At 40.0% G+C, this 17,551-nt stretch overlaps 1 protein-coding gene across 3 annotated transcripts in view; it reads right to left on the reverse strand.

Moving 5' to 3' along the window:
• celsr3 (cadherin, EGF LAG seven-pass G-type receptor 3) overlaps window positions 1–17,551 on the reverse strand; it is a 112,335-nt gene that overhangs the window by 85,531 nt on the left and 9,253 nt on the right. For all 3 annotated transcript variants that reach the window (XM_031286484.2, XM_031286486.2, XM_031286483.2), the window contains exon 2: window positions 1,605–1,948. In XM_031286484.2, the coding sequence (XP_031142344.2) occupies window positions 1,605–1,948 (344 nt within the window). The remainder of the gene's footprint in view (window positions 1–1,604; window positions 1,949–17,551) is intronic.

Genomic DNA, 17,551 nt, shown 5'->3' on the forward strand with positions numbered 1-17,551 from the left:
GTGATTATCATGAATAACCTTTTTTAATACCAATGCATATGCATAATTTTAGTGTGGTAGCTGGTTAAGTGGATGTAGTTTTAACTTATTTACATACAATAAGGCAGTTCAATCCATAACAACGCATTTCAGAAACATTACTTTTTAAGGCTTAATCTGAAAAGTAACTTGTATATAGGCTACCTTTAAATTGTATATAAATTCAATACTTGCGAAAATATTCTTAGATGCCAGAGAGAAAGCATGAGCTAAGGCTAAGCAATACCAGGGCCCTGAAATTGGAGCACCTAACTTGATTGTAGCCTTAATTAATTGTATTGATTACACCTGTGCACTTGACGTCTTCTTTTTGATGAGGTGTTCAAAGTTTGACTTACAAGTGACATAACCTATTTAACAGTTACTATTTAGCTTATAACATGGATAGAAATGTTTCACCTTTTTACAGAGAAACTCTGATAGACTGCAATAAGTTCAACAGCTAGCTAGCTAGAATGTTGACATGCGAAATGCTTTGCATGCAAGCGTTAATATTGTAGCACCTTAGTTATGCTATCTAACGTTAGCTACGTGGTATCATGCTAATGATAAATCATCGCAGTAGCGCTAACCTCGCTGACAAACAGACAGTCATGTCCCTCTCAAAATCTCCTTCACTGATAGCCTAACTCAGTTTTTTTGTTTTGTTTTTTACTTTTTAAATATCTCTAAATATCGTCTTCTTACTGTCAATTGACTTAGCTTAAGCCGCCATCATTCAGATGAAAGCTTCTGGTTAATGAAAAAATATTGACAGCTCATCTTAGGTGGTAGTTGGTATTTTTTGCCCTGGGTCGCTCCTCTCAGGCTGCAGAGCCTCAAGAGGCTGCTCCGCCTCCTCTGATTGGTGTAGGCGTAGTAAAATCATTTACTTTCCAGAGGAACTGTTACTGTTTGCTGTTAAGGTCACTGGATCAGATGTATTAACAAGATTGTGTCTTCTTAGACAGTAAGAGGAAATAGATTCGGTTTGTATATGTATGGGTGTGTTTGTGTGACAATGCCTGTTGAGAGAAAGTTGTTTACATTCAGCCTTAAACTATGTATCTCTTGACACTGCTGTGCTCTCTCTCGGCCCTTCACAAATCTTTTCTCCTTTGGGTTTTACTTCTTTCTATTGAAATATCTCTTTCTCTATCTCTTTCTCTCATGCACGTACAGAGATGGTCTGAGAGGGTCTATAGGCTTGTTTGTAACTGATGTGCCTACTGTGTCCAGGTGTGTGTTATTTCATGCATGAGAACATTTAGTGGTCATATCAGCGTATTGCTTGATAAAGCCATATGGCTGCGCTGACATGGCATCTGTATTGTATTATTATCAGTTCACATGCAATATGCTCAAGTAACTGTCTTTTGATGCATGTGTGTTTGCACAATGTGTCTTATTACGTCTGCTTCGCATGTCTTATTACATGTAATCAGAATTCCAGCTGCTGCATATGAGTGATTTTTTTCATAGAATGTTCATTTGAAAAATATATATGGTCATTGTGTCTGTAGATATATACACCAACACTAAGCATTTAAAACTTGTGATTCTTATATCGTGTATTTGTAACTAACCTCCATCTGTGTCAGTGACGTCAGCCTCGGCCTGTTCAGGTACAGCTGTTCCTCCAGGGTCTCAGAGGGGAAGAAGAGTCCGCCGGGCAACGCAGCAGAGAAGCTGACATTCAGGATCCCTCCCGGCGCAGCGTCCAGATCTGGCTGGATATTGAAGATGAAAACATCCTCGACAGGCACAGAGAGCACTGCTGACACGCCTTCCAGGAAGTTACCCAGCAGTGGTGACAGGAAGTGCTCCTGGGACATGTTCTGGAGGCGGACAGTGACACTGCTGCCCAGCATGTCCTCTGTGATGATGAGGACGCGGAGAACACACTGGGCTGAAATGCTGTGGACGCCATCTGAAGAGTTAGAGAAGAGAGCGGAGGAAAAAATGTTAGGTAAAAGAATATAGGTGCTCATTCATGAGGTGTATAGAAGATAGAGAGGTTTGGAAAGACAACTAACAGTAGGAGGGAGATAGATGAAGGGGGAGGCATGAGGGAGAAGGGTCAAAGGGTGAAAGGGATAAAGAGCAGCGAGGCAGAGGTAAAAAGACAGCAATAGGCCTATGTCACACAACAATTGAAGACCAGAAGAACATCTCTGAGTGGGGATACGGCTCTTCCGGTTAGCTTTTTACAATGGCGGAGCCCAATAGACACTGCTGGACCAAGTCTCTCCGCAACCTGCCTAAAGTCACCTACAACGATGTGGTTCGGATTGTAAATGAACACTCTCAAAGTAAAAGACATTTTGAAAAAGGCAAAAGGTACAAGACCGTGTACAGGAAGTGTGATATTCTTATAACAGACGTCATAGGGAGCAGGTTGGTGTGGATGGTTGGGCGCACAAAACACAGGACTTTGACACTGCGTCCCACTTGTTGTTTGAGGCTAAAACAGAGGTTGAGCTTAAAGTTGTGGAAAGATGGTGTTTTTAATGGTTTTGGTTAAATATTGAAAAAGTCGATGTTTACCATCTAGTAATGTTTAAGATACTCTCTTTTCCTAAGCATTACCAAGTGCTTTAAGACTTACAAAATATATAAGCCATGTAAGTAAGCCAAGAGCTGCCTGCTGGGTATTGCTACATACACAGACACACAAATGAGGATGTCAAATAGTTTGGTGGTTACCTTGCTAGCTAATGAAGGACATGATGGTCTTGTTTGTAATTGTGACCTAAACTGGAAACAAATTATGTTTATTAGATGTTCGCATCCACTTAAAATGTGATTTTATTTAGCGATACTTAAACTATTACAATATCTGTGACATAGCCAGCGGTATCTTTGTTTTGTATCTATATATTTAGCTAAACATACAGCTAAACATCCTTCATGATAGATTTGTGATGTACAGTAAGACGGTATGGTAATTTTATGAAAGCCACATCACCGTTGTTAGCAAAGATATTGCAATTCTTTAATTGTATGTTCCAGTAAGAGAGAGAAAACTGAAATTGTATTTACTACATTTATTTGTGAGACAGGAAGTGGATTTCAAGCCTTGTGCATGTGATTGAGCAAGCCACACAGAGACAGAGAAAGAGAGCGAGATAGAGAGGTATCACTGAGTGTTCTCATACAGAAAACATCATCTCCCCCGTCTCCGCACATTCAGCTTCAGTTTCAAATTCAACACAGCGTTCCTTTTCTCTGTTACCCGTCACTACTACAAAATGAGTTTGTAGGCACACACAGCAGGTCACAACCCTCACAAAAAAAACGTTTCAACAACAGACAGAGATACGTTTCCTCTACACTGGATGCAAACACTGTCCAGTACTGGGCTGTATTGTATATCAGCAATTTGGTGGCTAATAAGCTACAAAAGAATACAAATGCACATGACCACACCGCCATGAGGAGGCAATTTGCTGCTGTGGCACTGAGGCGCTGTGAAGGTGAAACAGGGTGAACGATAAGACAGAGAATGAAAGAGTAAGAATGCAATACACGAGGGGTCTCCATGCATAAAGGGCATGGCAAGTGGTGGAAAGAAAGAATGAATGAGAAAAAGAAAAAAGGAAAGAAAGCAATAGGTGAGGGATAAAAGAGACAGAGGGAGGATGTTGACACAGGGAGGCGACGGAGGGTGAAGGAGGTTTACTAGAAACTGGAAAAAGCAAAAGAGATGATGGAGGGAAAGAGAATGAGGGCCTTTAACCAGGGATTAATGAAAAAGAGAGCACTATAAATATGGAAACTGACAATCAATAATAATTTACTGTTAAAGTTAGACTTTAAATAATTGATTGATTATTGAGGTTCTTTTCTTTCCCTTTGCTAATACTGTAGTACAATTTGAGAGGTTATTGAATTGATGAAATTAAAAATGATTCATTCAATTTTGAGTTTGACTACAGTTGATTACCATCATTTACAATGTGTAACTTATTTGCTTTTGACAGAAATTGTCAAACAGACAGAAAGGAAGAAAGGAGTGAAGGAAACTAAAAAGGCATAAAAGAAAAGAGTATAATAAAAATAAGAATAAGTCATTTTGTAATAATTATTACAGTAAATGTTAGACAAGGAAGGGCACAAGAAAAAGACTCAAGAAAACGAGTGAGATTTAGACAGACGAAAAAAGCCAGAGAGAAAAACTGAATAAATAGAGAAAGAGATAGAGAGAGATGTAGAGAAAAGAGAAAGAGAGAGGGGTGGAGGGATGGGGGTTGGGTTGGGTGGCAGCTGGTTTGATTACTGGATTATGAGGAGCCTCACTCCCCACTGACCTCTGATACACACACACACACACACACACACACACGCACGCGCACGCACGCACGCACGCACGCACACACACACACACACACACACACACACACACACACACACACACACACACACACACACACACACACACACACACACACACACACACACACACACACACACACACTAACATCCAGAGACCTTCGTAATAAATGAACAGACAGAGGGAGGAGTGGCATGAAGGGCCAGAGGAGGAAAAACTCCCACAGAAAATCATCAGGGAACATTTTAATGGAATAATTCGTGGAAATAGATGGATGAAAAGACAGACAGACAGACAGACAGATGTCTGACTTTAAAATAAGATACAGTATTAGGTGAAGTAATTAAATGTCACCTCGTCTTCTGGGGCTAAAAACCAGCTTTATTATCAGCCCTCTGGATCACGATGCAAAGACGCAGCAGTAATTGACGCTGATCTCCCATTGTCATTAAAATGAGACAGGGATCTATGAAAAGACCCGGGATAATCTGCTGGAGTAGGACCCAATCGCACGCACACACACACACACATGTATACACACACATCCATCACAAATGCACATATTCACACTAATTCTGTACACATACAAAAATATATCCATCATTGACACAGAGCAATCTCTGGCCCCTGACTCTAACTTTAACCATCACATATACATGCCTAACACCAACCCTTTCCCTATTAACTTAAATCTGACTAACATTAAAGGAGTAGTCAGACATTTTGGGACATATGCTTATTTGCTTTCTTGTCGAGAGTTAGGTATAGGCAGTCTCATGTCTGCACGGTAAATATGAAGCTAGAGCTAGGAGGCCTCTCTCTCTCACGCACGCACGCACGCACGCACGCACGCACGCGCGCACACACACACACACACACACACACACACACACACACACACACACACACACACACATTAATCCTATTGGCAAGTATGCACTGAATTTGTACCCTAATTTGTACCTCTTACTGCCACTTACTCAATGCTTTATTCCAATTGCTGGAAGATTGTGCTGCTTTTCTCCTCTTTGCCTCTAACCAATCCATCTGCACCAAGGTTATTTATTCTCTTGTGGACACACTGTTTTGTGAGCAATTGCCATGTTGGCCTCCTGCAGATTGTGTGCGCTTAACTGTTCTCTGATAAGAAACAAAATACGACAATTTCCTCTGCCAGGCACACTGAACATTTTCCCTCTGAGTCTCACAGGCTCCCACGAATCCCCTTCAGAGGCCCACAGGGGACAACAGTCATTCAAACAGGAATATTTGACATGAAAAATGGTACTCCTGAATATCAGTGCTCCCTGACAGTTTTTAACTTCACCTTATCAGCCTTCAGGGGTAAGCAGCCATTACATTCTGACAGTTAACCTGGTACACACACACACACACACACACACACACACATGCACACACAGTAAAATATCTTAATTTGGTTTCTAATTTGGCCAACCTGCATCAGCACAGGGCTCTTCACTCATCCCTCATGTATGAAGCCAATTGGAGGTTTGAAATAGAAAAGAAAAACAACCATTCAAGCTAAATGGCCATTTCAGCAATTAGAACCACCAAACTCTGTCCACTCAGCGCTGGTCAATGACTCATCCACTTCCTTCTCTGAGATAAACTTTTACACAGGTACATAATATGCTAGTTCTGCTATAAATACAAAAAGTCTTACCAATAAGTCTGCAGAAACATAAAGGCCCTTTTCCAAAACAAGTTAGGTTTTAACTTTTTTTGTAACAACTGAGGATTGTCGTTACAGCATGGGAATCTCACTCAAATCTGGTATAACACTAAGCCTAATTATAATGTTTCCTGCTGTGTTAAAAAGCACATCTTTTTCCAGAAGCTCAATAAGGAAAAGGTGATTTCGGTAAAAGTAGTTGAGTGTTAGAAACTGTTTGCAGGGATTCCTTCCTTCAGCTCAAGTTTGTATTTAAAGCACAACTTAAACAAAGTTATTGTGCTAGATACATGAGGAAATATCATTTTTGAAATGTAACCTTTACTGTACTTGTATCACATTCCCCTCTCTTACTAAAAAACATCCACCTAAAGAATAATGTCCCACAAAATGTCAGACAACATTATCAGCTACAAAAAATTCCATTTACAGACATGAAACTGTCTCTCATTTGGCCCTCTGACAACATTTTGATGAATACAGTAATAGTAACCACACATGCATCCTTGTATTGTATAGACAAAAATTCAAATGATTTATCAATTGAAGAAATTATTATATAGTTTGTATAGATAGTTAATGACTTGGCCACTTCAGAGCCATTTAGAGATAACTCTTGTTATGATTTGATACTATAACTAAAATTGAATTGAAAATTGAATTTATGTCGTATCAGATATTGAACTGAAAATGCTAAACATTTCAGAAATTAGGTTAAGCTGTATATGAAGGCCAGTACTGACGCTCAATAAAGTGTGCAAGGACATTAGTCACCTACTATACTTTAAATTCCTGTCAAAGCTTATGGGATTCTCAGGTTTCAATCATTTTGTCAGACAATATATCACATCAGTGGAATTTAAAGACATGGAGCAGTTGTGATTCCCTTTTGAATCCTGGTGAGAGGTGAGTAAGGGCGATCTTGTCCATAACTTCCCAATAAGCCAGGAAGTCATAACTAATGCATCGCCCTTTTTCAAGGCACTCTGCATGCATCGAAACAATAAAACATTAATAACCTCCAAACTCAAAATCCCACAAATGGAAGGTTATTTTGGAGTCTTTAGCACCACGGGAAAACAAAGCATTTCGTAAATAACAACTCAGAGACGCTTCTGCGAGCTTTCATTGCTCCTGTGGGCTTCGAGCCAACATTTTTCCCTTCATGTGTCCGCACTTCAAAGAGGGAGGAGAGCTCGGGGCTGGCGTGCATAAAGCCTCTAAGAATAAACACACTGATCCGGAATCATCACCGATGTCCCATGGATGTGTGAATATCAATACACCATGAGAGAGAGGCTGGCCTCTGATCAGTGCTGCGGCTCTAAGATGCTTTGTGGGTACACGGTCCCCAGCGTTTCAAAGGGTTGAAGGAGTTCAGTGCTATCTCCCTGTGCCAGGTAGCCTGACTAATAGCACACTCAAAGCTTCGTGAATGTCAGAGCATTCCGAGCTCTTCTCCTGGAAAATCCAGACGGAAATAGTCTGCAAAGTAGTGTACAATAGAAGCCCACAGCTGGAGCTGAAAACAGCCTCAGAACCATTTTTAAAAGCTGCAATACAGGGCAGGAGGATGGGTCACGTGGCAGAATCCTGGCATTTTCCTTTGAGGGAGAAAGCAAGAAAGTCACAGCAACCTTTTGGAGATACTGCTCAGGTGGTTTGTGAAGATGTAAGAACAAGTTCTATCTAAGCCAAACAAGCTTCATTATTTTGTCTAAAAAACTCAGAAGTCACGGATGCTTTGAAATTAAAGGGGAGCTGCTTAAAAAGACACCTTTGTGGTTTCATAGTTACATTATTAAGCGTTTAAGACAATAAATGTAGGAAGCTGCTTGGTGTCCTGCTCGCGGACACATCTGCTACACATGACATGACTATCGATAGGCACACAAGCTGTTTGTCCCAATTTACAGATTTTCAAAATGACTAAATTAAATATTTGAAAAATCCTCTAAGAAATGCTTGATTTTGAATGTGCTGTTATTGTAACCTTTTGTACCACAGTGAGAAAGGAGCTGCACACAGGTGGAGAAAATTAAAAACACACTGCAAATGTTGGTGCGGCAGTTTGATGAAGTTTAAAAAAAACATTCAATCTTAGAAAAGCATTGAGCTTTCTATTGGGAAGTTTGATGGGCAGTGGCCTTCTATAGTTGCAGTTTGATTGACGTCTGTCGGTGCGCTTATTGTATCATTTTCTCTTAGTACAAAATGGTAAAGTACATTTCTTGTTTACTAACAGTATAATGTGACAACTGTAGCCTATTGGCTACATTAAGTATGTAATATGGAAAAGGGGACACACTGAAGAACAAATCTGGGGTATCAAGACGGTCTATCATATCAACTATAAAACATGTTTCAGATGCAGACTTAGATAAAGTCGTTCACCAGACATCAGATTTGAGGCCTCAGAAGAGGTGCAGCTCCCTGTAAAAGTAAAAGCAACCTGTTCTTTATTCAATTCTGTACAGCATTCAAAAATATCCTGTATTTAAATTCAAATTCCTCCCACTGTTACTGTGGGAGGAAAACCTTGAATATCTATTGAGTAAATTTGGCATGAATTAATCGAAGTTCATATCTCACCCATAGGCATTCATGTCAATTTATGTTTTGAATGGGAATCATGTGTTCTCCATTTTTCTTTTATTATTCATTGTGGCTCTGTGTAGCTCAGTCTGTAAAGGCTAACACTGCCGGGGTTAGAGGTTCAAATCCCTAAATGGTTCAGTCATTCACACATGGCATTGACACTGGTGTGACTAAAAGTCTAATTCAAACTGTATGCACTCTTGGTGCTATAAGGAGTTGGGATTAAAAGGGGAAAAAAGCCCGAAAGGGGAGATATATTACAACTAGCATGCAAAAACCCAAAACAGTAAAATTGGATTTAGACTGGACAAAAGCCATATGCTGCTACCCTGAAACACACTAAACACCGTCATGGTGCCTTCAACCCATTAGGTCGCAGACCATGTATCCACAATTGCATGGCTTTAAATCCCATTTCACACTGTGTTGTCACATCCCTTTGTTTGGCCTTTTCCTGCCTCAGTGTTCACCGTCCTCGAAAAAGTCCTAATAAAATATGTGAGAAGGTTGAATTTTAAAAGCGCTGTGTGATACAAAAGTGTGAGGAGCTTTATTTTATGAGCTGTGTAAGTTGGCCGCAGGTCAGGAAAATAAAACACTGCCCTTTTTAAACCCATAAACCGTTTGAGGTTGTTAACGGAGCGCACAGAGGACTGATGTACAGTCACCTGAAAATAATGACTGAGAGAGAGAGTTAAAGTATGAACAGCCAAAATGGCACTTCATACAAATAAGTACATAAGTGAATAAATGGATAGCTGCAAAGAGACTCAGGCGCTGGCTTGACCGCTGATTTCTGCGCTCTGTTTGTTTTTTAAAGCCTTTTTACCCCTGAGGTCTGGGCACTCATTGTTCTCAGTGCAAAGTAGAACAGAGTAAAAAAGCAACACACGCACGCACGCACACACACACACACACACACACACACACACACACACACACACAGCAGCCCCAGCAACATAATGGTTTAACCACCCTTTCACAACAGAAGCACTAATCCTTTACGTTAAACCAGATACACTTAAATTGCACACACACTGAAAACAAAAAGCCCTTTCGCATGCAGAGACTAAATTTTCGCCCATATCACATTTATACACACCCGCATGTCTATTGTATGGATAAATAACACAAATCTACACTCTGACCTCTCTGACATGCAGACGTGACATCTGTTAGCAGCTGTCTGCAGCAGCAGCCATCCTCCTCCATCTTGCATTTGTCTCTGTTTGTATTGTGGTGCTGCTGCTGCTGCGTTTAGTCTTTTCTCTCAAATGTACAACCACAAAGACATTATGTTTGCGTGGGGAAAAAAAGCAGAACCATACATTTTACTTATTTTTCATGCATAAAGAAACACTTTTTGTCCACAGGCGCTGTAAACAGGGCTCCACCCTATCTGCTGTTGTTGTTTTTGAGTTAAATAATTTGGTATTTTGGAGCATAAAATTGTGGACTCTTGTAAATCATTGCAGTCACTCCAGCACCTGAGGCAGGTTGTGCCTGTAGCAGCTTTCATCACTCCCTCTGTCGCCTGAAAAGATCCCAAATTTAAATTTTCCAAACGATTTCTCCTGTGGGGCAGTGTAATAGTGCAGCAGTAATGGTCAGCTCAGTAGGATACGTGCAGCAAAAGGGACTCCTGTGATGCTTACTTGTGTGTGCTAATGACTCAAACACTTCCAAAGAGAATGCACACGACTGAATGATGTTTCAATAACAATAATTAGTGTTCACAACTTACTTTGTAGATAGATGGAAATTGCGGAAACCATGCTGAAAATGGCAAAGCTTTCACAGGAACTAAGAAATTCATCTTTGTTCCCTGAGATTGTATTCAAGGGGGAAAATTTCCCACCAAAGCATAATGAGTGTATCCTAGGACAACCAACAATACTCATGTTCTGTTTGTTGCAATATAGTTTTCTACCACCAGTGGCAGCAATGAGCACAATTGGTGGTATCTGCTCTCCATCGTTATAGTACAAGTCATGTTTTTACCAGACGCGACAGCAACGCTGGTATTGTTTTCACCTTGTGAGTCTGTGAGTCTGTGTGTGTGTGTGTGTGTGTGTGTGTGTGTGTGTGTGTGTGTGTGTGACATCATGGCAAAATGTGGTCCTGAACACAACTACTGTAGCAGTAATATAACAGAAAAGGATTTGAGTACCTTGCCAGGTGTTTATATCTCGTCTGTCTGTGGACAGATTTTGTCTTTGATTTTTCTTGCACTACACAGTTCACATTCTCATAAAAAAGGTGGTGATGGTGAATATGATGCACCACGTGAGCAAAGCTGATAGAATCACGTGTTAAATAAATCCAGACTGACCTGAACAGCGTAATCTTGCTTTTTTAATGTTGCAATGCATTTTTTTTTCAACAGATTCATCCAATCTAGCCCTGGTGTCTCCAGCTAAAATGCAGCACAGAGGCTGCTGGATCCCTGTCCAGCTTCTTTCTCTGAAGTGATCTTGTTTGTTTAAAGTAATCATGGTAATGTTGTGAAGCTAATGTGGTAATGATTTATTGATGACACAATGCTAAACATAGCATGGAAGTTCCAGTCTGTTGATGATCTTTCCTCATTTTTCCTACATTGTGCCTCTCAGTCCTCCCTGGTGGCTGATTTGGACTAAACCAATTTTTATTGAGCCTCAGACCAGCACAAACAAATCATTAAAATGCTATTCATGAACACTTATATTTCCATTTGCCATTCAGCATTTGGCGCTTTGATGTCTGAAAGGTTAGGAGAGCTGGCCTTTGAGTAATAAGCACTGTATGTGAAGTACTTGAAGTTTTAATGTGTTTTGTATCTTTTTAAATGACTGTAAAGAGATAGTTACTAACATGCTAAATATAACTTTTGTTTGCAGATAAGGTCTTGCTGGGTCTTGATCAAATGTCCTCAGTCCCCAGGCTGATTTGATGATTAAAGATGATGATTAAAGATAAAGACCAAACTGCAAATCTCTAAGCAGGGAACATGAAATTATTATGCTCTCAACTCCCTGAAAACTTCTGTCAAAATATTCACTCATGGCAGCCCAACATGCCTGAATTAAATAACTGTCACAGCATTCCCTTATGTACAATATTGCCTAATGTATCACTATTTCCCAGTAGTCATCCTGCCACTCAAACCACATTGTTATTCTTGGGAAGAGAAGTATCAAATGGACTGTATTTGTACAGGGCAGCTCCCAGATGGGGATGTGCACAGCTGTGTGAATGCAGAGTAACTTGACATTTAGTAAAGAGACCTGAGAGCACATCTAACAAATCATAGATAAATGAAAGCTGGGAAACAGACACCTTATCAGTAGCCTACATTTAACTTTCACTTCTAGTCCTCTTTATAAGCGATAAAAACATTAATAAATCCTTTATACTGTACATTTGCATAACATAACAGAAGCTTAAGCCGTGGAAACAGCCCACTTTCCTTCTAACACAAGCCTTGAGTTGTCAAGCACTTAACTATGTGATGGTGTTATAGTGTTAGACAGACATCCCCGCTAACCCATCCACCACCTAATATCTCTGGCCTTCAGTGACCTAAAAACCTCTGCAGAAAATCAGATTAATGTCCCTACACAGAAAGCTTTAAACAGACACTGGGTTTCTGTCAGAAACACTGGTTACACTATATAAAGCATTACAATGTCATACAAACCCCTTGTTGCTTAATGTCTGCTATTACAACACAGCTAAAAATATGAAAGAGCGGACAAATAATGGACAAAACCTGTTGAGGTCAGAGGTTTGGTCCCAGTGTCTGTGTCATGGTTACAGGACACTAAGAATCCAGTAGTGACACCTTCCATCTGGCTCTTTGTGTCAAACTGTGTCAAACTCCACAATGTTCTCTGCTCGACCTGAACCATTTAGCTCCTGACGGGTGGTAGCGGTATCGTGCCCCTGACAGGCCGAAGATGTAGAGCGTACATCTAATGGATTCTAATGGCTGGTAAAAGTTTCTTTACATTGTGGTTGGCCAGTATGTACTGTATATGGAGGTCATCGTGGTTGCTAAATGAGCTGTAGTAAGTGCTGTGTGCTCAGGATGCTGTGGGTTTGAGCCTGTTACACATTTTTAACATGTTGTTTTTCTTTATCCTCTGTTAAGATCTTGTAAGTTTAAAGTCAATATGTATGGTGTAGCAACACCAGCGTAGCAATGCATTCTTATCTTTCTTTACTGCAGACAATAAATACATGTAATAGAAAAGGCGATAGATGGTAGAAATACACAAATCATGGTTTCTAACGTGACATCAACAATGGCAATACAACACAAGGGTAACACACACTGTACTCTTGCCTCATTTTACCTCCATGATTGTAATATTGGGTAAAAAAACACATTATTATCTAAAATAAGAATAATTCAAAGCGTTATGCTCTTGGGGGTTGACCTTTCTCAGCTGACCCACATGGAAATGCATTAGCTGTCTTGCACATAAATACATACATACATACAGTATCAGCGTACTCACCCATAATGTGCAGGGTTCCTTATCAGTGCAATGACCTATATGCACTGTAAGTGTATTCATGGTGCACTGACCTGAGTCACAGTCAGGGGCGAAGTGGGACCAAAAAATATAAGTGAATGAATGAACAACACACAGCACAGCAACACGATCCACACTAGCCCAACGCAAGTAGCGCATTGGAACTGACAGCCAAGCTAACTTATGCCACAACATATCGGAGGTGTCTACTGTTGAGTTACTTCAGTCTAAATTTTTATGTTACTCACTCCCAGTGTTGTATAAAGTACTAGAAAGCAATACTTGAGTAAAAGTACAAGTATCGTACTAGAAAAAGACTTTGGTAGAAGTGAAAGTTACCTTTTAGAATATTACTTAAGTAAAAGTCTTAAAGTATCTGATATATACTGTACTTAAGTATCAAAAGTAATTTTCTGATATTTAATGTACTTAAGTATTTGAAGTAAAAGTAAAAAGTTTTTTTTTTTTTTTTTAAAAAGCAAGCGGTTAGAACTTTTATTGTAAACTCTATTGTGGCTTTCTTATAGTAAAGCATAAAGCATATTCAGGGTTCCAGATCTTCTTAATCATCCGGTAGGAAGAATCTTTCATTCCAATGTACAGAAACTTTTCTTGCAAATACGGCCACGGGTGTATGACGTTATCTTCACCACTACCCTGTTCACCGAGTTCACCACTATCGTCGGGGTGGTCGTCTACGATAACGGGAGGTCCTCCAGTAGGTGCTCGTGCTTCCATGGCGGTTTCAGTTGTGCGTCCTCCTCCTCCTTTAGCAACAAACAAGCGCTGAAATAGAGCGTGCGGCGTGCGGAGCGTGCGTAATGCAATCTAGGAGCAGTGATTCGCCAAACCTCCCTTATTGCAGTCGCACACATTTCTTCTAATTTTTTTTTTTTAGTAACGAGTAACGAAGATGCTTAGTGGAAATATAACGGAGTAAAAGTATACATTTTATCTAGGAAATGTAATGGAGTAAAAGTGAAAGTTGACATAAATTTAAATAGCGAAGTAAAGTACAGATACGTGAAATTTCTACTTAAGTACAGTAACGAAGTATTTGTACTCCGTTGCATTACAACACTGCTCACTCCTCCTGCTAGTGTTAGCGTCATAATCCTTATACACTTAACATAGCAGCAGCCAAGGGAAGTTACTCATTTTAAATCTCTGAACATCTGCCAACCACTGAAGGACAAATTCAAGAGCCACTCAATAGTAAACCATTAATTTGTCTCATGTTTACCACAAGCTACTTTCAAATTTCACAAGCTTTTGGCTGGCTGGTAGCTGGTGCTAATTCCCATCTGTGCCTAGCTGTGACATTAGGTGTTTAGCAAAGTTAGCTTATTTCACCTGTAGTATCTTTACTCATTGATGCCCGGAACATGTCCGTTATTTTGGAGCATTTCGCTGCCTCCTCCTACATAATTCTTTTCCTTTTGAGTCTGACCTTCTCAGCGCCTGTCTGTCCTGACTCTGCCGATTGCCACTCCACTACTGGTCACAGTTAGCATATAGTTGCCTCAACAATTACAACATATAGTAAACCAGTGTCTAAATGAATACATGATGTGTCTTAATTTTCAACACCATCTAAACTGCCAGAATCCCAAGCACACACAGAAGACACTGAACTCAGTATAGAGGAAATAACATGTAACACGTGCATGGTGAGCTTTCCCAATTTGGTCTTGGCTTGTCGGATCTATTACCGTAACTGATTTGCAGAATGCTCACTCTTCTATTCACTGCGTATATGTGCCTGCATGTGACAAATTTACAAAAATCAAATTATACACACTTTTTAAGTATGTGCTTTATTTTTCGTGCTTAACACGTTTGATTTTACCTTGAGTCTTGAGCTCTGCTAATCAATATATCTTTATATTAACAATGGATGAACATAAACCACAAAGAATGCTCACAAACTCTGTAGCTCTATGGAGCTTTTAGCCTCTTTTAGTTTGTTTAATTTCTACAGAACATTCACTGTTTGGTTCCGTCTCAGTGCTATTATCAACCATGTTTCCATCAGCAGCTGTTTTCAACAAAAAAAAAACTCTAATCAACCCACTATACACTACCTACCCAGCAACAAACAGCAGCAAGTTGGACAAAGTGGAACATTTAGCAGATCTTGTTCTATTGTGGAGACAAAACCAGAGTAAAGCAGAGTACATTGACCTACATCCATCAGGTGGACACAAACATGACTCCAAATTAATGCCAAATGTTGCTTCGTTTCCACTGGATGTGTGAATAGGTTTTTTTTCAGCTTGTTCTGGAGTTCTTCTCCCATGTGGCCCAAATATTTATTTTATGCATCTTTAATTAAACATTAACCTAATCATAATCAGACATGCTACACAGGTGGGCCATATCAGGATAATGACCAATTAGGATCATTTGTCACTTATGAACGGGCTCTGGCAACAGCACTTTGATACTGTATGCAAGTTTTCAAAGCAACACAAGAAAGCAGAGATCCAAACAGGTTAAATCATACTTGTGTCCAAACCAACTAGTGGACATTTACAGTATTTTAGGAGGTTCATAGATGTTGGTTATTAGCATGAACCAAGACTTTTCAAACACCAAACAGAAGATTGAGAGAAATGACTTGACACCAAATACGTTTTTCTATCAAACAACTTTAGTATACACTGCCAATAGGCTCTTTTCATAGCAGACATTTTGACTAGGAAAAGCACAGGTGTTACTAATAACATTAACGATGGCTCAGTGATATTCAAGTGTCCCAGTAAATCATGACAGTGTGACAGTGATCCAGCACGCACAATACCAGGACCCTGAAAGTCAAACAGCTAATTGCAATTCAGCCATTGTTAATTTTATTATTTACATCTGGGCTTTTCCTACTGTGACATATCAAAATGTCTGCTGTTAAAAAGGGCCAATTTAACAAAGTCTTTCTAACACGTTGACACAGAGTCTTTGTTTCAACCTTCATCTACCCAGGGAAGTCTAGTTAGGCACATGCTTTCTTTTCCAGCAAAGCCCTGTTCCTCATCCAAACTGCTACACACATCCACAACTGGGAGTTTGCCAGTACAACCACAGTCTTTGCTGCTGGCCACAGGATCAGTTGGTGGTTGCTTTGCTCAAGGGCACCTTGATTTGATGCTGTTTGGGGTGCCAAGCTAAAATGAGCTTTTTTTCATTACTTGCCTCATCCAACTGACCCTAAAGCCAGTTTCATGTGTGTAAGTGTAAATGTGTGTGTCTGTGTGAGCTTAAACTGCTGGCAACACAAGCATGGATGCAGTGTTTAATCTCAAAAATGTAAATGCCATAGATATGGGAATTATCCTGAGAATCAATAGTCTGGAGCCAACTATCATAGAGAAAATGGGGAAGAGATAGAGACAAGGGAGAGAGAGAGAGAGAGAAGAAAGTGTGAAAGGAAGTAAGAAATAAAATAGGAAGAAAGCAAGACATGCACACAGTGTAGTCCCAGCACTCTCTGGTATGCATAGATATTATTCATTGAAAAGGCATGAATACACTCTCAAGTGCACTGCTTTGAGCCACTTGAGAGTTCACACACACACACACACTTATGAACAAACACAAACACAGGACTATGTTCAAATACAAATCACATACACACAGAGAAATCTCTCTACAAGAAAACACAGTTCAAACATGCACATACACAAAACTCAGATGGAAACACACACATATACTCAACACATTGAGGCACTTGAGCAGACATATAGACACACACAAGGAGGAGCAGAGTTGAAAAGAATATGCCATGGAAGAGACACAGCCCATAAGAGTTACTGTATGTGAGAATTACTGGGAGGGAAAGTGAAGAGTCGGAGGACAGAAGGGTGGATTACTGAATACAGCCGGAAGGAAAAAAGGGAGAGTGAGAAAAGATGTAGAGAGGCATAGCAGGTGAGTAAAGAAATAATACACAAGGTGAAGGAGGTGGATAGAAGGAAAAGGGAGAGGAAGTAAATGAGAAACTAAAGGAGTGGAAAAGGCAGAAGGGAAAATAAACAAATGGAAAGAAGGATGATGAAAAAGAAGAGAGAGAAACTCATGACTAAAAATGAGGGAGAAAAATTCATCCATCCATCCAGCCATTCAAGGACGGGTAGAATAAAGGAGAGGAAGAAAGTGATGGGAAGAGGAGGGACGGGTAGTCAGAGATAACACACAGCACACAATGAAAGTGACAGCTTTGCTCCGAGCATGACTCTGGCTGACTGTTGCTTCATTATAATCTCATAACTGTCAAATCCTGGAGCAATGGCATGAGAGAGAGAGAGCGAGAGAGAGAGAGAGAGAGAGAGAGAGAGAGAGAGAGAGAGAGAGAGAGAGAGAGAGAAGAGAAGAGAAGAGAAGAGAAGAGAAGAG

The sequence above is a fragment of the Sander lucioperca genome, chromosome 12 (genome assembly GCF_008315115.2).
Source record: "Sander lucioperca isolate FBNREF2018 chromosome 12, SLUC_FBN_1.2, whole genome shotgun sequence".
NCBI classification, from domain to species: Eukaryota; Metazoa; Chordata; class Actinopteri; order Perciformes; family Percidae; genus Sander; species Sander lucioperca.